The sequence below is a fragment of the Schistocerca americana genome, chromosome 11 (assembly GCF_021461395.2).
Source record: "Schistocerca americana isolate TAMUIC-IGC-003095 chromosome 11, iqSchAmer2.1, whole genome shotgun sequence".
NCBI lineage: Eukaryota > Metazoa > Arthropoda > Insecta > Orthoptera > Acrididae > Schistocerca > Schistocerca americana.
The window spans coordinates 102,541,698-102,565,312 of record NC_060129.1 but is presented as its reverse complement, the minus strand read 5'-3'; the positions used below and the strand labels follow the sequence as shown (position 1 = coordinate 102,565,312).

General features: G+C 41.8%; 1 protein-coding gene across 1 annotated transcript in view; it reads left to right on the top strand.

The window, feature by feature from the left end:
* The window catches only part of LOC124554181 (ankyrin-3-like), a 116,479-nt gene that overhangs the window by 80,396 nt on the left and 12,468 nt on the right, over positions 1-23,615 (top strand). Inside the window, exons 4-5 of the mRNA XM_047128251.1 lie at positions 3,937-4,513; positions 22,865-23,014. Coding sequence (XP_046984207.1) covers positions 3,937-4,513; positions 22,865-23,014 — 727 coding nt within the window. The remainder of the gene's footprint in view (positions 1-3,936; positions 4,514-22,864; positions 23,015-23,615) is intronic.

The window sequence follows — 23,615 nt, the reverse complement described above, 5'->3', positions numbered from 1 at the left end:
TAATCACTGCAATATTCTTTTGGTGACTACCGAACGGTGCATAAAGGTTTTGGAAGATGATATCATCACGATTATCCAAAGTTACCCTCATTTCGATAAGATGTGATTCATGCAAGATAGTGCTCGACCCCTTCGAAGCAGGGAAGTCTTTGATGTACTGGAGGAGCATTCTGGGGACCGCATTCTGGCTCTGGTGTACCCAGGAGGCACGGGCATTGGCCTCGATTGGCCTCCAGGTTCTCTGGATCTGAATACATCTTCTTTCGGTGGGGCTATATTAAGGTCAAGGTGTACAGCAATAGCCCAGAGACTGTTGCTGACCTGAAAACAGACATTCAGGAGGTCATCGCCAGCATCGATTTTCCGACACTTCAGCGGGTCACGCAGAATTTCGCTATTCATCTGCGCCACCTCATCGCCAATGACGGCAGGCACATCGAAGATGTCATAACCTTAATCCGAATATATGTAGTGACGTTTACATTTTGAATAAATTGTAACACGCCGAACTTTGTAACTAATTAATATTTTTTTATCTTCTTTATATACAGTCAGCCAGAAAAATGTATGCACACCATAAGAAACGAAAACTATTACTTATGTGTTTATTTTACAACTAATAATTCATCACATATGTTGTACAACTTTCAGCTTAGCATAGGGTTACATTAAGTGTTGAAAAGTTTACAGTCGGCGGCTATACGCATAGCAGAATGACGAGCGGTCGTTAAAATTCTCTAAGCACTATGGTACTTAACATCTGATGGCATTACTCCCTTAGACTTAGAACTACTTAAACCTAACTAACCTAAGGACATCCCACACATCCATGCCGGAGGCATGATTCGAACCTGCGACTGTAGCATGAGCGCGATTCCGGACTGAAGCGCCAAGAACCGCTCGGCCACAGCTTCCGGCTCGTCGCAACTATGTCAGTCACTGTTACAGTGTAGATCGCTGCACATGTCGCTGCAATCTCCTGGCGAAGTTCCTCCAGCGTGCGAAGTTCCTCCAGTTCCCCACAAGTAAAAGTCCGTAGGTGTTAGATCCGGCGACCGTGGAGGGAACTCAATGGGTCTTCTTCATCCAGTCCAATGCCCCAGCCGTGGGACACGATGGGAATTAGAATGCCCATCGAACACCTCATGTTGTTGTCTGCCACTTTTATTTGTATGTATTCGTTAGTAAGTGAAATTGGCATAGTTGGGGCCTGAGAGTCAGTATTTGGCGATCGAGATGTCACTTCACCCTCAATGGGAGACTGTGTGGTGTGCAATGTCCACCAATGGATTATCCAAATTCACCCTGGAGGTGCACTTTTGGGACCATTCTGGTTTTGATGCACACAGAGGCCACTAGCATGGGCCTAGATTGTATTCACTTTCAGATAAAACAGCTATGCCATGCATACCTGCTCTATTCTGCTGTATTACTACATGTAGCACTTCTCCCCCTTGCTAAGAATAGATTAAAGATAATTGTTTATAGTACACCACCCAGCCGGACTCGTTTGTGAACATGCGTAGAACCTGTGTAGAGTGCACTCCAATGGAAGTCTTCTCTTTTATTATACAGCTTCCACATAACATATCACTCTCTATGCATATTCCTACTCTCTCCTGTACCTCAAACTTTATTTGGCCATTTTACATCATGAGACGTTTTCTGTATACCTACCAAAGCTATGTATTTACAATTTCAAATTAATGATATTACTGCTTCTTGGATTCTTCGTTTTTTTCCGAATCCTAACTGACTTTCTGATAATCCTGTGTCAACTGTTCGAAGACAGTGGAAGCTTTTATTTGATAAGGCATTCACAACTAAGCTAACACTTCGGTAATTTTCGTATTTTAGGACATTCCTCCATTAAGGCCAAATATCGTATAATGTTTTTCTAGAATCTGAGGGCAAATTCCCCTGTTTCTATATGTTACGCTAGGGAGTTTTTAACAGATTTCTAATTCCAATTCTTCCACTTTCGACAGTCAGCTAGAATGTTGTCTTTCCCAGGGCTTTTTTGTTTCTCGGATTTTCAGAGCTAGCTGATAGAAAATAAGAGCAATAAATAATAGTAATTTAAAATGTCATTTAAAGGATCAACCTGATCGTCTAACGTAGTAACTGGAACTTTTACTATTTTCAGCGCTAATAACAGCTTGTAATGAAGAACTTACACCAACAAAGGTCAGTCATCAGTACCATCTGCAACAATTTGGTAGGGTGTCATCAATTATCAAATGACAGAAAAAATGTGTGTTGAAAATATGGCCTATTCTCTATGACTGGCCCTGACATATCCCCCTAAAGTAATGGCTCCCAACCTTCCTGAGACCATTATCCCAGAGTGCAAACAGACACCAGAAAGATCTCCACCTCCCCCACCCCACCACCCTACCCACCCAAACACACACACTAAGTCATCATCTTTAGCAATTAACTAAACTCCACTAAGAAGAATATTTCCTTTCAAAATTTTTATTTTGAAGGTGATGAAAGATAAATGATACTTAGCTTTTGTAGACGTTTTATTAAACCTCAGACTATTGTGTCAATTATACAATTGGTACTTCTGATTTGTAATGATGTAGCCTTTCTCATTGCGTCTAAGACTACTCAAAAATGGAAGTTAACTAACTGTCTGCAGTGAAGTTATGCATTTGTTACAAAACTTGTTTCCTCTACACCACTTCTCTCTCTATTGACACTTGTGTCACCCTCACCCTGCACCTTTACTTAAATTCAGTCAAGTGGAAATTCGTGCACTCTACTTACTGTTTCTGTATCACTTGATTGCTGGACTCCTTACTTGTGCAGTGTCAGAAATCGAACGATTTTAACTTGCCAACGCTTTGAGTCTGACTAGGTGCCACAAACAATAATAAAAATAAAGTACTGTAGACATCTTACACTACAATAGCAGCCACTACATTGTAAGTGTTGAGTTGAAGTTTGATATTTTTTCATTTATTATTATGAAGTGAGTGATGACGAAATTTCTGGTCATTTGCTACAAATTTTTATGAGATATTGAAATATATGTGATCTATATGTCTCGATTTGTCCATCATGATACAAAGTGAAAACTATTGTGTGCAGCGGGAGGATTATGTGTGGAAGATGAAGTTCATACATTCGTTTGACAAGCTGTAGCATTCACCACGTTGTGTCATTCATTACCTCTATAATTTAAAAATAAAAATTAATTAATGTTAACTTATGCAATAACTATTACATTATTGTGAAATAGTAATGATAAATATGATCTTTTAGAAATAATTTAGTATTGTGAGCGAAACACAGTTGGACACAGTTGTTTGTACCCCACATAAAATTTAATTTCATCCACTGGGGGAGGGGGGGAGGGGGCCGTTATGCCACTACCCTACAAAATATTGGGTGTTGTCATGTTGGAATATGTGAGAAGTTGCCATCAAGCTATGCCCGCCACCTCTATATCATTTTTCTAGAAAGTCATTCCAGACTGTGGCAGCAGTTAGTTGATCCCCTGTATCAGTTCCTGGAGAGAAACATGCTGGGCTAGCGGTTAAGGGCAGAGGGATACAGATTTCAGACATAAAATATCATTGTTTTCTTAAATAAGTGCAGAAATTGGGACTGTGTGTTGAATAAAATATGCTCTTAGTTTTGTGCTAGATCTTCATTTTGATACTTTGAGCAAGTAATTGTACAAAGAGGCAAATGATAGGCAGCCTGTATTCCTTCCGTGGCATTTTTTAATAGCAAATGGGGAAGTTTTAAGAGGAGATGTAATAGATTTTCAAAAGTATTATTTCCTTCATCTACACAGTTTACTCTATGTTGTGTGTGAATTTTATCCTGATGGAAGCTTTATAAATGCCTTTAAATTGATAAAATGATTAACTCTGCACTGGCAGCCACTCCTACCTTTTACTTTGGGAAACTGTTTTCTAGAATCCCTCACAGTGGGACGAGTTCAGGAGGCTGAGGAGGCCACGGCCGTGGACCTGGGTGCCCTGCTGGACGCCGGGGACGGTGCTGTGGTGACTCTGCTGGCCGGGGACACGCGGCTTGTGGCTCACAGGGCTGTCTTGGCCGCCAGGAGTCCCGTGTTTGCGGACATGTTCCGTCGCGTCAGTGTAGAAGGCAGCAGCAGCCAGCTCGTACTCTCGGACACAGAGGGTCCTGTGCTGCGCCAGGTGCTGGCATACCTCTACACCCTGCAGGTGCCCCAGCTGCCCAGCATGGCCCCACAGCTGGTGGTCGCCGCCGACGTATACGGCCTGTCGGTACTGAAAGCGCACTGTGAGCAACAGGTGGTCGCCCAGCTGTCTGTCGAGACTGCGGCAGTCGCAGGTGTTATCGCGATTAGGCATTCCGCCAACAGGCTGAAGCAAGCTGCCGTCGCGTTCATAAAGGCCCACTTGCTCCATGTGATGGCGACCCAGGGCTGGGCTGAGGCTGTAGTCAACGACCCACAAACTGTTGTGGAGTTGACTCACCTGATTGCAGAGACACTGACAGACACCAGGTAAGCTTGAGACAAGCTGCTCAACTATATTACACAGCTCTAAGTGTGCGTACTGACAAGCCTTCAATGTCCACCACTAAGTTTTATTAGATGTGCATGCGCAGTAAAATACACTACTACTGATATCCATTTTCTTGTATACACTATGTGATCAAATGTATCCAGACACCTGGCTGAATATGACTTAGAAATTCAACGAAGCCCTCCATCGGTAATGCAGGAATTCGGTGTGGTGCTGGTCCACCCTTAGCCTTGACCTCAGCTTCCACTCTCGCAGCCACAAGTTCAATCAGGTGCTGGATGATTTGTTGGGGAATGGCAGCTCATTCTACAAGGAGTGTTGCACTGAAAAGCGGTATCGATGTTGGTCAGTGAGACCTGGCACGAAGCTGGCGTTCCAATATATCCCAGATGTGTTCTGTAGCGTTCAGGTCAACACTCAGTGCGGGCCAGTCCTTCACAAAGACGTAACTGTCATGCCACCACTCGGCCACAGCCCATGCATTATGAAAAGATGCTCTTTCACGTTGAAAGATGTAATCGCCATCCCCGAACTGCTCTTGAACAGTTGGAAACAAGAAGGCGCTTAAAACATGAATGTAGGACTGTGCTGTGATAGTTCCACGCAAAACAACAAGGGGTGCAAGCACCTTCCATGACAAATACGGCCATATCATAAAACCGCCGCCTTCGAATTTTACTGTTGCCACTACACATGCTGGCAGAGAGAGTTCACAGGGCATTCGCCATACCCACACCTTTCCATCCGATTGGCACATTGTGTACCATGATTAGTCACTCCACACAACGTTTTTCCACTGTTCAATCGTCCAATGCTTAAGCTTCTTACACCAGGCGAGGCGTCATTTGACATTTACCATCGTGATGTGTGGCTTAAGAACACCCGCTCGACCATGAAATCCTGGTTTTGTCACCTCCTGTCTAAATGTCATTGTACTTGTAGTGGATACCGATGCAGTTTCGATTTCCCGTGTGATGTTCTGGATAGATGTGTGTCTGTTACAGATTACGACCCTCTTCAACTGTCGGCAGTCTCTGTCATTCGACAGACGAGGTCGGCCTGTACGCTTTTGTGCTGTATGTGTCCCTTCACGTTTCCACTTCGCTATCACATCGGACCTACGCATGTTTAGGAGTGTGGAAATCTCATAAAGGCCCACTTGCTCCGTGTGATGGCGACGCAGGGCTGGGCTGAGGCTGTAGTCAACGACCCACAAACTGTTGTGGAGTTGACTCACCTCATTGCAGAGACACTGACAGACACCAGGTAAGCATGAGACAAGCTGCTCAAGTGACAAGTGAGACATCAATCACCTGACTACATTCGAAGTCCATCAGTTCCGTGGAGTGCCCCATTCTGCTGTATTACGGTGTGTAATGTCCACTGAGGGTGCCAATATGGAGTACCTCGCAGTAGGTATCAGCACAATGCACCTAATATGAAAAACGAATGTTTCTGGGGGTGTCCAGATACCTTTGGTCACATAATGTATGTCATACAAATACCGGCGTTGTCTGCATTAGATTGTCACACACTAACTGAATAGCTTGTCTAAATGCTCTCAAGGAACATGCATGCTCGAAGTAAGCCAACATAAAGACATTGTACTTCGCAACTAAGCAGGTTGAATGCCACAAACAAGTGCCGATGTCGAACATTTCAAATACGGTATCTCGTAAACGACTCGTACTTGGATCCTGCAGCAAACACCACTGACATTCTGATCTACGCTACTTTTCGTTTGTTAATGTCAATAGGAGTACGTCTAATTAGAAAAGTGTATCTTGTCACAACAAATACACTTCCTTAGTACAATCTATGGATTGGCTAACAATAAGTGCTCCAGACTACCAATCCACTGTATGAAAACAGCAGATGAATAGCACTTTCAATACCCACAATATTTCTGGAGGAAGCATTAGGTGATTTACCCTATATATTGGCAAAATATTAAAATTTCTTCCATATTGACATTCTAACCTGGATCCTGAAAGTTGTTAACGCCACTGCTCGCATAAAGTGGGAAATCCAGGTTCGGGTCCCAGTCTGGCACAATTCTTCTAATGTCACCAGTAGATTGTAGAGTCAGAATCTCATCGTATTTTAAACTGCAAACACATTTCTAATGCTAAATACAGCTGTGAACTGCAGCAGGGTCTGTTCCTTCAGACATGCACCCTTGTCTGAAGGACATGCCATAGGAGGTTTTTAAACACAGGCACTGTAAGTAGTAGTCATATGCCCAGGCAGAGGTCGTGGCAACAATAAGTAAGTTTCTTCCTGTGTGAGAGTTACAGTGATTGTTCTACAGCAAGACATGGAAACTCACGGTGATATGTGGAGTTTTAGGTCGGCCATTAAAGCATCCTCGCATAGACGAAGTTCTTCTGCGATCATACTTGCACATTGGGAAATTCAGATTCCAGTCCAGGTCTGAGATCAAGCTTTTGACATCACCAGCAAACTGTACAGTTGGAGTCTCATCGTATTCACGATTGTGAATACGTTTCTTGTTCTTCACGCAGCTGTAGCTCAAGCAGTACTTGTTTCTTCAAACGTGCATGGATGTCTGAAGGCCATTTCACAGTAGAGCCATAAACACAGACACTGGAAATAGAAATAGCACTTTCTGATGGCTCACAATGCTTTCGTTGAATTCTAATAACATTTTCATCAAATCTTTTGTTGGCAGATAAGTTAGCAAAAAGAGAATCATGCAATAGCCAATTTTTCCACAGCTACATGGATTATTTAGGTCTTATTTACAGTCAACATTTCTATTGAATTGCATGTGTACAACAAGCTGTTATTTACGTTAGCTCCTGAAATGTTTGAAGAAAAAGGAAAATTAGCTGTGGCCACTGCAGGTTCCGTTCTAGTGATGGACACAGTGATGGACTGCTCAGATCACAGACAGACACCACAGTGACATGTGCTGTTGGCAGCTAGGGAAAGCCCGCTCTGTTCTCTGTGCTGTACATGCTACCCTAAACCTCTTCCTTCAAAGTACCCTCTGTTCTCGTTTGTTGTCTCCCCTGCTTCTGGGAATGAGATACCTATAACTGGCGTTATACTGTCTAAAGTGAAGGTGAAGAAGCGGAGCAAGTCTGTCGCTCCTTACCAGGACCAGGGAAACCTCTACACTATGTGGTGAAAAGTATCCGGACTCCCCATAAAACATACGTTTTTCATATTAGGTGCATTGCGCTACCACCTACTGCCAGGTACTCCATATCAGTGACCTCAGTAGTCATTAGACATCGTGAGAGAGCACAATGGGGCGCTTCACGGAACTCATGGACTTCGAACGTGGTCAGGTGATTGGGTGTCACTTGTGTCATACATGTGTACGCGAGATTTCCATACTCCTACACACCCCTAGGTCACTGTCCCCGATGTGATAGTGAAGTGGGAACGTGAAGGGACACGTACAGCAGAGAAGCATACAGGCCGACCTCGTCTGTTGACCGACAGAGACCGTAGACAGTTGAAGAGGGTCTTAATGTGTGATAGGCAGACATCTATCCATATGATCACATAGGAATTCCAAACTGCATCACGATCCACTGCAAGTAGTATGGCAGTTAGGTGGGAGGTGACAGAATTTGGATTTCATGGTCGTGTGGCTGCTAATAGGCCACACATCATACCAGTAAATGCAAACAATGTCTCGCTTGGTTTAAGGAGAGTAAACATTGTACGACTGAACCGTGGAAAAACGTTGTGTGGAGTGACGAATCACGGTACACAATGTTGCCATCCGATGGCAGGGAGTGGGTGTGGCGAACGCTTAGTGAACGTCATCTGCCAGTGTGTGTAGTGCCAACAGTAAACTTCGGAGGTGGTTATGATGAAGAGCAATTCGTGGGTGGTGATTGCATCTTTCAACCCGATCAAACACCTGTTCTTAATGCACGGCCTGTGGCGGAGTGGTTACACCTCAGTAACATCCCTGTAATGGATTGGCCTGCACAGAGCGCTGACCTGAATCCTACAGAACTTCTTGTGATGTTTTGGAACACCAACATCGTGCCAGGCCTTACCGATTGACAAAGATACCTCTCCTCAGTGCACCACTCCATGAAGTATGGGCTGGCATTCCCCAATAAACCTTCCGGCACCTGATTCAAAGTATGTCTGCGAGAGTAGGAGCTGTCATCAAGGCTAATAGCCGGCCGACACCATATTGTATTCTAGCATTACCTACAGAGAGCGCCACAAACATGTAATTCAATTTCAGCCAGGTGTTTGGATACTTTTGATCAAATAGTGTATCTTAGAATGCTGCAGCACAGTTCGGGGTGTGCAGCAAAGTATTTTAAATTCCCTATTCGTGACGTTTCCATTCTGTAAATCCTGAAATCTTCGTTGTAGTGGAGTAGTCAGTCACATTAGTCGCTAAACCCATATCAGTACAACATTGTGTGTTTTGTATCTCCCTTTTACTTTCTAGATATATATGTGGGTTTCGCTGACAATTTCTGTAACAAAAGTCATCAACTCTAACGAACTATTCGAGGGGAATTAGAAAAAACGTTTTTGAAGTTTACTAAGCTCTAAGGAAAATGTCATTCTCAGTCGGAGCATATATGGAAAATTTCTCTTAAAGAAGGTGATATAAAAACATAATTCTTGAACACCACATGCCCACCTCACAAGAAAGGCGACAGGGTTTCACAACAGCTCTGCCGCTTCAGGCAGTTCCGCATAATGCTCTGTCTTCCTTCACATTTCCTTCCCACTTCTAGTCTGTTGTTTCTCGTGATATTGCCATACTTCAGTGCACTCTCTTGTGCAACACACAAAGGAAGGCGCTTTTTGTGTCAAAACTCCGTACTTGGCTCTTAGAGGAGGCTCTGTCAAATATCTACTGACCATTCTTTGCTTAATTTTCCCTGTGGCTTTTGTAAATATTAGTCTTGCAGTGTTTTCTTCTGGTAGAACTTAGTGTTTTCCTTTTCTGACCTGTTCCAGTTACTGGTCCATCCCCAACCACATCAAAATGAAAGAGATCTTTATATCCTTCTATTCCTTTTTATGAACATATCACATTATAAATACTCACTATAATGTTACTGACTAGTAATTACCATAAATTACTTTCATTTTTAGATATATCTGAATATTTATGCACCACTTACTGAGCTGCTTCAAAAAATGGAATTCATATCCTTTACATAATAATCCTTACACTCAATGATTCATTTCTCATTTACTTTTATTGTTACAGAAGTGTATTCCATAATTATAAACGAAAATCAATGTTTGAATGAAAATGCTTATCGCCACAGCCATGTTTTCAAGATGCCTATTATTAACCTTAAATATGTAATTCTATCTGAATTATTTAGAAGTAAAGTTGGAAATACACTTCTTAACTTAAATAGCGTGCATGTCACAAGATCTAACCAGTATCTTCTTCATTGCCTCAAGCTATGTACACTATTGCATTGCACCTATCCATCTGCTTACCGTGACAACCAGTTCACACACAGTATCCATCCACATTACGTGCATAACATGAAGCCTCTCTTCTTATGTCAATCGTAAATTCATCGCCCAGTTTCTTCGTGAGAAATCACAAACGTTAATCAAAACACACACACACACACACACACACACACACACACACACACACAGAAAAACACACATTCACAAACAACTACAAGAGCCAAAAGTAGAAACTGCCACATCTTCAGTAACATAGTTCTCATTTGATACACGTATCTCCAAACAGTTACTGCCATTGAACACCGCTGCTACATGTATCATTGTTTGCAGAGCTCTGGAAATGCTTGTCTTTTTCCGTGACAACACCCTTACTTCATAAGCACCACTTGCAAATTGTACGTCGTCCAAACACCAGCCACAACTTTTTCACTCGTTATCACAGTATATACAAATTTCCATCATCTGGCATATGTAGCATAGTTCCTTTGACTGTGTATTGCACTTATATTTACATTATTATCCACTAATATAACACACACACACACACACACACACACACACACACACTAATCACAGTCTGATGAATATCATTACACTGAACACAGTAAAGAAACAAAATTCTTGATTTCAGTGAGTGACAACCTGTGATCAGCCCTTAGGCGTAAGTATATATTATATAATTAATATGTCTGCTTATTTTACTGATCATAGTCATAGACTCGTTCAGCCTCCCAGTCAGGTACCATTCAACGTTCACCTGTTCCGTGTGGGTACTCATTGGCCAGTGCGAATCAAATAAATCTTTTGGCCGAAGTTTCAATTCTGGGATAAAGGTTTTAATGGAAGTTAAATTTTTACTGCAGTAGCTTCGTAATATGACAAATACTGTGCTCCATTTTTCTCTGAATTTCCTTCCCCAGTCATTTCAGAAGTATCTGTCATCATATTTACTGTATGTTCCCCCTACCGCCCAGTCTGTAGCATATGACATACGAACACCATCTGATGGACGTAGTAGCCAATTAAGTACATTTAAAAGTTTTGCCAATCTAACTTCTGAGTGACTGTAACTTGGTATGTTAAACTGCTAGTATGAGGAACTCAAGAGAAGCAGCGTGTAAACTGATTGTCTCACTAGTCAGTCATTTATCTTAGTGGGTTAGTGAACTCACTGTTGCCTTTGACTGTATTGGTCTCATTATCTGCGAATGGATAGCTGCCCTGTGGTCCCTGTGTGAATACATGTATCGAAACAGTCTACATCTGCACTGTGGGCCAGCCACTGGACACAGCGAGACCAACCCCCAATATACAGCCACACAGTGAGCACAGCGACTGTGGCCGGACTCTCGTCACAGCTGTGCAGACCACAGGACCCCACTCAGCGCCCGTCTGTGGCATGTCGTGAGTTCTGTCACTACATAAGCATATCTTTAAACAAATTAGAGGAGGGTGGCGTTAGCGAAGTGTTATGGTGAAAAAATCGAATTTTAATTTCTAAAAAGCAGAGATGGTGATGGTTAACAGTAAACTTATTGTATTAATCGATATCGTCATCTTTCTTTGGATTCAGAGAGAAAATGGCGTTCAGTTTCTAGATTTAATATCAGGACTTTGACTTTCCACTTATTAATCTGGACTGACGGTGTAGATTATTTTTATGTTAAATGTTCATTCAGTGTAGTAGTATGGGGATTGTTTCCTGAGCTAAAATTCTTTTCTGTATATATTAATGCAGTGGATGGAGCATCTAGTTTCAGTGTTGGTTATTTCATCATCATCATCATCATTTATGACTGATTATGCTTTTCAGCGTTCAGTCTGGAGCATAGCCCCTTATAAAATTCCTCCACGATCCCCTATTCAGTGCTAACATTTGTGCCTCTTCTGATGTTAAGCCTATTACTTCAAAATCGTTCTTAACCGAATCCAAGTACCTTCTCCTTGGTCTGTCCCGACTCCTCCTACGCTCTACTGCTGAACCCATGAGTAACCTTGCTTCTCCCATGCGTGTAACATGACCCCACCATCTAAGCCTGTTCGCCCTGACTGCTACATCTATAGAGTTCATTCCCAGTTTTTCTTTGATTTCCTCATTGTGAACACCCTCCTGCCATTGTTCCCATCTATTAGTACGTGCAATCATCCTAGCTACTTTCATATACGTAACCTCAACCTTGTTGATAAGGTAACCTGAATCCACCCAGCTGTCGCTCCCATACAACAAAGTTGGTCGAGAGATTGAATGGTGCACAGATAACTTGGTACTGACTTCCTTATTGCAGAAAATGTTGGTTATTTATCTCCCAAATTACTCTTGAAGGGAATGGATGAGGAAGTAGGTTGCTGGTGCATTGCTATATGAGTATCATACATGAACATAAATTTATGGACTTTATCAACTGCAAAAGAGAAAGGTAGAGTCTGGAGAAAGTGAAGCATGTAAGACTGGAAAGATAACTTCCACGTAAGAGTATGAACATCACTTGATGTAGAGTTTATGTTTAAATGTACTTTTCATCAACAAGAACTGAAGTATTAGGAAGGGATGACGAAACGAAATGATACTTCACATGTTGATACAGTATGTGACATTATATCAGAACTTAGTGGTATGAACCCATTTATAGTTTGGCATTGCAACCACACTTACCTGGACACATGCGTTGGTTCTGTTGGGAAGTAAATCTTAAAGTCATTTTATCCTCTCCTGAGGGAAAGTGGGCCATAATCGTTGCAACTCGTCCTTGATATCGCCGTTACTAGCACTGCGATTTCGGGACATGGGGGTATTTCAACATCAGGCAGACAATTTATGGAGATACATCCCATGTGTGGGTGAGCATTTTCCTGTTGATTGTTGATGTCACAATACTGTTGCATGAGAGGTAGCAACCATGGACATGGGATGGCAGTGGCATACCATTGTGCCAACAGCGTCCTCACTTACTATGAGTCTTGAGCTGAGGTCACACCCAGCGGATCCACATACCATGACCCCAGAAGTAACACTGCTGCATGTCTTCAGAAAGCAGAAAGAATGCGACCAGGGTCGCCGCCATAGTGCCTGATGATGCTCATCTGGGCCAGTACAAAATGTGATTCATTGCTGTAATGCGAGTAGTCTATGCATTATATTGACAGAATCACTCCAATAGAAGTCTTTTCTGTGTTGGTAGTAATGACAGCTACACGTGGCTGAATAATTCCATAGTCCATCTGCTAGTGGCCTCTGACACCAATGCAGGGACGAGGAAAACATGCTCATGGTCTTAGGGACTGTGAACAAAACAATACATCACTACGATTGGCTGGTCCAATAACAAAATTGTTAAGGGAGTTGACCACGACTGTATCTAAGAAGATTAGAAAAATGAGTGAAATACAAGTGATACACTTTGATTGGTTGCAATGCTGTCTCGAGGCAGTAAAATATTGCCAGACATGATAGCGTGGCAAATCTGGCTCCAAACCTAGAGAGACCCTAGATACTTCTGCTAGTACAGGGTGGAGCAAATGAAAGTGGCCTGGGAGGTTGGATACGATTGCACGTGACTATATGCATGTAGCCACACCCTGTGACATGCACGCCATGTGATCCACCACGTGATCCACATCAGTTCAGACTGTAGTGCGGGCTGTGCCAGTGTGAGTGGAGCAGAGCAAAGGGGGCGATGGTACCCGCAGTGGAGCAGCAGGCGTTCGTTGTGAAAAGTTATGTGAGAACGAAGTCATGGAAACGGCATGGTCAGTTGTTTTCTGCGAAATTTAGTGGTGTTAAAGTGTGAGCAACGAGTACCATGCAACACTTAATCCGAAATTGATGTCAAACAGGATCTGTTTTGAACCAGTAAAAAAAAAAATGCCTTAACTGTCCTGCACACCACAAAACATGGCTGCAGTGCGCCAGAAAATGTTTCAGAGACCTACCAAATCAATCCAACACCTGTCACAAGACACCAGGATATCACACTAATTATGCAGACCTGCATATTCAGGGTGGTCCATTGATTGACTATGCCAAATATCTCACGAAATAAGCGTCAAATGAAAAAACTTGTCTAGCTTGAAGGGGGAATCTAGATGGCGCTATGGCTGGTCCGCTAGATGGCTCTGCCATAGGTCAAACGGATATGAACTGCGTGTTTTTTTAAATAGGGACCCCCATTTTTTATTACATATTCGTGTAGTACGTAAAGCAATATGAACGTTTTGGTTAGGCCCCTTTCTTCACTTTGTGATAGATAGCGCTGTAATGGTCACAGACATATGGCTCACAATTTTAGACGAACAGTTCGCAACAGGTAGTTTTTTTAAATTAAAATACAGAACGTAAGTACGTTTAAACATTTTATTGCGGTTGCTCCAAAGCGATACATGTACTTTTGTGAACTTATCATTTCTGAAAACGCATGCTGGTACAGCATGATTACCTGTAAGTACCACATTAATGCAATAAATACTCAAAATGATGTCCGTCAACCTCAATGCATTTGACAATACGTGTAACGACATTCCTGTCAACAGCGAGTAGTTCGCCTTCCGTAATGTTTGCACATGCATTGACAATGCGCTGACGCATGTTGTCAGGCGTTGTCGGTGGATCACGATAAAAAATATCCATCAACTTTCCCCACAGAAAGAAATCCGTGGACGTCACATCCGGTGAACGTGCGGGCCATGGTATAGTGCTTCGACGATCAATCCACCTGTCATGAAATATGCTATTCAATACCACTTCAACCGTACGCGAGCTATGTGCCAGACATCCATAATGTTGGAAGTACATCGCCATTCTGTAATGCAGTGAAACATCTTGTAGTATCATCCCATAATTTCTCTTGTGCCCAGGGCAGAACTGTACAAGACGTTCAGAGTCGTCACCATGCAATTCCTGGTGGACAGAAATATGGAATGGGTGTAATCGATGTTGATGTAGCATTCTCAACACCGACGTTTTAGAGATTTCTGTTTCTCGCGCAATTGGTCGGCTACTGATTTGCGGATTAGCCGCGACAGCAGCTAAAACACCTACTTGGCATCATCATTTGTTGCAGGTCGTGGTTGACGTTTCACATGTGGCTGAACACTTTCCTTAAATAACGTAGGCTAACTATCCGGCGAACGCTCCAGACACTTGGATAATTTCGTCCAGGATACCGAGCAGCATTCATAGCACACGCCCATTTGGCATTTTGATCACAATAGCCATATATCAACAAGATATCGACCATTTCCCCAATTCGTAAACGGTCCATTTAAAGATGGGTAATGCATGACAAAGCAAATACCGCCCGCACTGGCGGAACGTTACGTGATACCACGTAGTTGTACGTTTGTGACTATTACAGCGCCATCTATCCCAAAACAAAAAAGTGGTCCACCTAAAACATTGATATTTCTTTACGTACTACACTAATATGTCATAAAAATGTGGGTTCCTATTTAAAAATACGCAGTTGATATCCGTTTGATCTACGGCAGCGCCATCTGGTTTCCCCAGTTCAAGCTAGATGAGTATCTCTTTTTGTAGTGTTTCCGTTTGATGCTTATTTCGTGAGATATTTGGCCTGATCACTATCAATGGACCACCCTGTATGTCCCTATCGCATGTCTGTTGGTCATGTATTAAAACCAGGAGATGTTCCTAACCACCTCCACATTTGTGAATGTCCATTCACTGAGATAACAATGAATGGCTTGGACATGGATCTTTTCTTTATGTCTGATGGAGACTAATTTCCGCAGAGTTGTTACGTCAACTAACAGAATCACAGGTCCTGGGTAGCAGAGAGTCAGCAGTACTTCCACGAAACACCTTTGCACGATCATAAGGTTGGATTTTGTGTGCGAGGTCTGCACACAGCATTACCGGTTTCACCTTCTTCAATCAGCTGCTGACTTTGGCCCATCACGTTGCCAACATTTGGGAGCTATTTGTGGCAATATTAATGGAGAAGGGAAAGGCGTTAGGTTACTTCCAAGAAGATGGAGCAACTGGTCATACAGCAAGCCGAACCTTTGATCACAGATACACAATTTCATGATTCACAGTTGTTAGCAGAGGTCAGCCTGGTTGGGGCCCTACCTGGCCATCTTTGTCACCTGATCTGTCAGTGTGTTATGACACTGCACGAGAGCCCTCAAGAGCAGAGTCAATCATAACAACCCTCACAGTCATCAAGAACTGCAGCAGAACACTCCAGATGAGACTGCAGCAATTCAAGCATCCAACCTTCGATCCGCCTTCAGCAACCTACCGACCAGGGCCCAAAAGCATCAAGAGATGAATGGTGCTCATTTTCAACAGCTGCTATAGTCATCTTAGTGCTGCATTTACTTTCCTCTGTTGTACTGCTTTGTACTATAGAACTCTAATATCTGGCTGCTCTTATTTGACCCCACCTTCTAATAAATTGCGTGTGTATGTGCATCCACCTTAGACTACTGTATATGGAAAGAGCAAAGCTATACAAGGCAGTAAGATAGTAACCTTTCTCTCTGAGTCAGAAAATATAATGTAATCTTTTGTAACTGCAGTACAAGTATTTTTATTAGTGTTAATATTAGTAACAACTGTCAGTAGTAACATAGTAGTAACAGTAGTAGTTGTAGCTTCTAGAGAAAATTCATGGTGATGTAGTATTAATAGAGGCTTTCAATAGTTGTAAGAGTTATATTGTTTATTACTGCAATTACAGTATCAGTTCTCACTGTAGTGTTAATAGCAATATGTAAAATGAAATAGGAAAGTTAGGAAAGATGATTTAAAATAACGAATGCCACTATGCAGAGCACCACATCGATATCCGTATAAATGTTGGGGCATACTAGTAGACAGAAATAAGGACAGTGAAAATCTTATATTTTAGACATACCATATTATAATGTTCAAAATAAGAAAGAAATAAGAGAAAAATAAGCTTGACATACTTGAGGTACCTAGTAGTTTCCCGAGAGCATGGCAGAGGATGTCCTGAGGTGGTATTGTGTACCAAAACCAGTAACCAGTAGGCTAAATGAAAACTGCTACTAAGGACTAAAACATAAACACTCATCAGCCAGAACATTATAATCACCTATGTAATACCTGATATGTCCATCTTTGCAATGGATAGAAGCAGTGACGCATCATGGTCTGGAAGGGAATTGGCGCCACACTGCCCACACAAGGCTCCTAATTCCCAATAATTCCTCACTGGAGGAATGAGCTCTTATGCCACGTCGAGGCACATCCCAGATGTGTTCTATCGCATTCCCATCTGGTGAGTTGTGGAACCAGCACATTAATTGAAACTCGCACTCTGTTCCTCGAAATACTCCATCACTTCCATTCCTTGTGATATGGTGCATTACCTGGTTGAAAAACGCCACTGCTATCGTGAAACATAATCCTTATGAAGAGTAGTATGTGGTCTGAAACAAGCGTGTATTACTTGTTGGCCATCATGGTACCTTGAACAATCTGTACTGGACCTATGAATGTCAAGGTGAATTTCCCTAGAGCACAATGGAACCAGCGCCAGTTTGTCTCTGTTCCACAGCATAGCTGTCCAGGAGCTGCTAATGGTCAAGTGCCCATTTCAGTCATAGTTGCTGATGTCATGGTGTTAACATTGGCAAATGTATGGGGTGTCAGCTGCAGGGGCACACTGTTAGGAGCCTTGAGGGCACTGTGTGTTCAGACACACTTGGAGCCTGCACCGTCTGTCGCGATCTACCAATCAGCCTGGCCTACAACGTTCGAGATATGTAATGAGGGTTGGCCACCCAACCCCATGACGTCTGGACATAGTTTCACCTTGGTTTCGCCACATGTCGAAGGCACTCACCATAGCCCTCCTTGAACACTCAACAAGTCGTGCATTCCGAAATGCTCGTGATGAGCGTTCAGGTCATCATAAAATTCCCTCCTTCAAACTGAGACATATAGCATACCTTCCCCATCTAAAGATGGACAGCACATTTGCTGATCCTACATCGACTGTGCATGCATCTGACTAGCAGTCATTCCTCGTGAAGTGACGCTGCTATTGCCAGTACACGTTTAATCGATGATAGGCAGGTGATCATAATGTTCTGGCTAATGAGTCTGTTATTTATTAATTGCAATGATCGCTGTTCCATCCGAGAGGGTATTGAGAAAATGACATAAATAAATAATTAAACCAATAAATGAATCTCTGAACCAGAGTGCAGGATAACACATTGCTGATAAAAGACCATTATTTGGTCTCAGATGGTAGGCACAGTTGTAAAGGGGTCACTGTGAGCCCGGTATGCAATATGGCATTCTCCCCTTGTCTTGACCAGACGTGACAGACTGTAACCTTGACAACGATATTGCCTGCCCTCGTGGTCATGTGCAACTCAACACTGCTACATTGTAACATTTAAATGCTCCAAAATCTTATTGCTTTATGTCAGTTGCAGATAACGCATGTGTAGAAAGTGTCTCTGTATCCTTCACAAGTATCACATAACATCTGACACTATTCACAGGCATTATATAAATGTGCTGTGCTGTCCGGTCTACCTGTCATGGAGATTTGAAACCCTGATCAGTTACACTGCAGCTGACGGCGTGTTTGTGTAAGAAGCCAGAATGACATCTCACCGCTTTTTCAGTATGCTTCAGTTTTATCTGTCACGCATCGCATTATTAATTCTGAAACAGTGACTTGTAACAGTACACTAGTTTCAATCGGTATCATCATTCTTCTTTGGATTCACAGACTGAATAGCATCAGTTTTGAATTTGAATGTGACACCTTTTATTTCAAAGATAAGAGAGACATCAGCAACTATCGACCTGTTTCGCTGCTTCTATCATTTACCTACATTTTTGAGAAGGTGATGTATTGTAGAAGATTATCACACCTTGGCAACAATAATATTGTCACCAAATCAAAGTTTGCCTTTCAGAAGGGGTGCTCTACTGAGAATGCCATTTAAATGTTCACACACCAGATAGTACAAGCATTAAATAACAAAACAGCACCGGTGGGTATTTTCTGTGACCTATCCAAGGTATTTGATGGTGAAAATAATAATATGCTGCTAGATAAATTTTGTAGGGTTGATGATGTAGTCAACCAATGTATCTTATCACATCTAACCAAAAGGTTGCAAAAAGCTGTATTTAGTAGTAACTCAACCAACAGAATTCAGGGACATAATTCTGACTGGGTGGAAATCACATATGGGGTTCCCCAAGGCTCAATCTTAGGTCTACTACTGTTTCTCATATATGTTAATGATCTACCATCTAATGTACAGCAAGCAGAATTAGTTCTTTTTGCAGATGACAACAGTATTGTTATCACTCTCAGTATTAATACAGAACTGGAAGAAATGGTAAACAAAGTTCTCAAAAGTATCATTGTTTGGTTTTCTGCAAATTGTCTCACCCTGAATTTCACAGACACATTATATACAGTTCTGCAGCTCTGGGGGGTACTGCATCAGTGATAAGTGTAACACATGGTGGTGAAGTAATACATAGGGTGGAAACTTTCGAAATTCTTAGGTGTCCATATTGATGAGAATTTTAATTGGAAAAACATAAATTTGGGAACTCCTAAAAAAACTTAGTTTCGCTACATTTGCACATAGAATCATAGCAAATTTTGAAAAGAGATAAATCAGTGAGTTGACATATTTTGCTTCTTTTCATTCAGCAATGTCATATGGAATAATGTTCTGGGGTAATTCATCTTTAAGAAAGAAGCTCTTCATTTCCCAAAAACGTGTTGTAACAATAATATGTGGCTCTCACACGCGATCGTCTTGTAGCCATCTGATTAAGGAGTTTGGCCTACTGACTACCGCTTCATAGTATATTTATTTCCTCATGAAGCTTGTTGTAAACAATCTACTGCAGTTCAAAAGGAACCATGAGATACATGATTACAATAATAGAATAAAAAATTACATTCATTACTGAACATTAAGGTTTTCTTTAGGTTGCCATTAAGGTTTGAACAAGAAATTTTGACCACTTACACTGTGATATAAAATGTGTAACTGACAGTATGGTAAAATTTGGAAATAAATTGAGAAAGTTTCTGCTTGAGAACTCCTTCTACTCTGTAGAAGACTTTCTATGTTTGTAATGTGTAAAAAGCTATGGGTGGGAACTGATAACTCAATCTGTATTTCTTGTTACCATTTTGGGGAAAAAGAATAGTAATTGTATAGTGATGTTTAGAGTACAAATAGACGTATAAATTAACTGGCAATTTACATCTAAAATGACTCATTCGACCACATGACGATCTATCGTGCAATTTGATGCAAGGAACATGAAAGTAAGCAACAAGCGTTTCTTTCTATTCACCATGAGTGGGCGAAATTCACTTAAACATCTGAAAATTCGGTAACTGTTTTCTATCGTACCTCATTCGTTTCATATTATGCAACATTTATCAACGACATTGTGCCTTGTAGACATACTGCATTTGGCTATTTTGTCACCTCCTTGTGAGGCATTAAAATACCAACATACAGAAAAAACTCGCAGAGCAGCTATTACTCGGCAATGGCGTACGAGCACTCTGTCTAAGGCTCAAGGAAGTCTAACGAGTTGATGGAACCGTAAAGTGATAAGAATTAATCCCTACAAGTTATATGTCTACTTCTAGTACTCATAGATCAACTTTTACATTGTACCATAAATACCTTAAGCCTCAGTTGTCTTTGATAGCGAGTATCGAGCGGCGAGACGGAAATGACGTCCCTTGTGACGGTAGTCTGCTTGGCAAAGGAGCAGTTCGGCGCTGTCGAGTTTCTCTCGCTGTACACAGCCATGCAGGTTGACCCCAGTTTTCGGCGCGGCATTCACCTCACCCAGTGGTGACCCCCGATGCAGCCGCCAGGCTGTCTGCCGTTTACCCAGGGGGCGACGCGACGCCTGGGGCGGTTGACGACTTAGGCTGTCGTCATCGTGGCCCCAGGGCGGAACTGGAGCCATTCCCCATGTGCTATCGCATCACGAGAGCGTTGCGGTCCCTGTGTTGTTTTGGGCCATCAATAACGTTCGGAAGCAACATCCCACAAACTAACAACCTTGCACAACATCATATCACTGGCATAATTCATCCCCTTCTTGATTTATAACCCATTTCTTCGTTTTCTGGGTTCATTTTCGCATCATTCTGACAGACAACAGCGACGAAAGAACCCAAGGAGATTTTTAGATACCTATCTCCAATTTCTTCCCCCTATAGTCGGATTCCTGTCTCCTAAGCGGGTAGGAAGTCAAAAATTAAAAAAATCGACTTTTCGAAAATATGTCTGTTTTGTAGATTACATCTTTCTGAAAAGTTTGACGTATAAAACATATATATTTCAGTGATTATAAGGCACGCTATTTGGTCCTGCGTGTACCAAGATTAAGCGCTACACCCCTTACCACAGACGTCTGCTCTCATACATACGTGTATTTCGCTGTGTAGAATTCGAATGTTTATATTTGCGCCAGAGATGGTCATACGTGTAATAAGGGACTACTGACACAGAAGAAATGTCTTGATGGCGACACCCAAACTCCAATGAAAGCTTTAATGAATGTGCGTGGAAAAGATTGCCAAAAACCAATTTTTGTGTGGAAGAGATGTACTTGCTGTTGATGTTTATGATGCAGTTACATGTTTTAATGATAGTGTGCAAAGCTGGATATGTATTTTATAGAAAATGGGAATCAAGGGCAAATTGAACTGCATCAAAGCTTAATATGCAGTAAACAGAGAGCGTGTAGTGAAAGCACATAAATCATTTTTGGAAGTGATAAATTCGGAAAGAGTGAATCATAGGAATGTGGAAAAGACGAAAACTGATTTACAAAATGGAAAAAAAACCTATTAATGGTGCTGGACAGTTCTAAAAGATGCCAAATGCAGCCAGAAACTTTAATGGCCATTTTCTGCAAAACACAAATTTCTGTTCTCAGGTAGATGTAACACCCAAAATAAATATGCCATTCCTTTTCCAACGTGGTATCCTTATTAAACACAAACTCCTTAATGCAAAACTCTAGAATTTTCCATTAAAAACTGTGGTAAAGTTTGAGATAATTAACTATAAAATTTAAGTTTTTTTCTAAACATGAAGTTTAAAATGTAACAGGTCATTCATTTTCTTGTAAATTAAATAAAATCTAGAATTTCATACACCTTTATGTATGGATTGTATGCTGTGCAAAATTAATCCAAGAATCTCTCATACTTATGAAGAAAAGTGTACCTATAGCAAAAAATGCAGCCAATAGTAAGTGAAAAAATTATAAAGTTTCACATGTAAAAAAAATGTATTTCGTTATGTTTTTGATCTTTCACTGCTATGATTGTGAACCCTGATCGTATTGACAAAAATTCTATGAATTTAACTGTAAAAATATAGACAGTAGAATTTAGTATCTTGTGGTGCCTCTTCTGTTCCATGTCGGCCCATTTGACGTCCAACCCGCTTAACATATGAGCTACAAACACCATCTAATGACGGTAGTACCACATTAAGTGCATTTAAGGGTTACTGTCATTCAAATTTTTTTTGTGATTTACGCTGTTGTGTATTGAAATTATGTTGACCAATTGGTGTTGTTAGCACAGTTGTTGAGCTATGTACAAATCTTATATTTATGCTTTGTTTTGTACCAAATATTGTGTAATATGCTAGGCTACAGGTATGAGAAAATGAGGAGAAGGAAGATGTATGATTACCTGAATGCTGTCATTCGCCTTACGTGGGCCACTACTGTCGTTTGCAATGTGTGTTCTATTATCTGTGTGTGGACAGTACCTCAGCTGTACAGTCTGTGGTAATCTGCCCACTGGACTCGATGTGAAAACCCTGTTGGAAGCAGTGTTCCTTCTGTGCAGCACGCCAAACGCTGGAGAGAGTAGGACCGGCCCCTCCTCACAGCCGCACAGTGGCCACAGCGACGACGGCCGGAGCCCAGCCACAGCTGTGCCCCCCACCTCTCCCCAGACGACTCCCCAGCCTGATGACGTCGCCGTCTCTCGCCTGCGGTGAGTTCAGTCACTTTACGTGTAGACTGTCCACAATCACAGCGCGACATGTTGGGCAGTTAGCCAAGTGATAAAGTCAAGAAATCGAATGTCGCTATATTACGTTTTTGACGAAGCAGAAGTTGTAGGTCTCGTATAATGTTTTTCCTTTCATTAATTGTGACGTTCGACGAGGAAAGGATATAAGGGGATCTATACACCCTTCTACAGGTTTGTTGCATGACTCGTGTTCAGTTCCTAACACAGCTGACTTGCATAAGATAACACTAAATATTTCCCCAAAAATAACGACTGTGCTGGTGTGTTGGGAGCAGTTTCAGTTTTCAGCGAAAACTCTGTCTAGTAATCTCGCGGAAATCCCTAAGATGTTCTGGTAATACATTAAGCACACTAGTGGAAAGAAGCAGTCAATAACCTTCACTGTGTGATAACAATGGTGAAGTCAATGGTGACAGTGCCACTAAAGCAGAGTTACTATACACAGTTTTCCGAAACGTCTTGACCAAATAAGAAGAAATAAATATTCCTGAATTCCTATCAAGAACAACTTCAAAGTGAGAAACATAGAAGCAGATATCCTCGGTGTAGCAAAGTAGCTTAA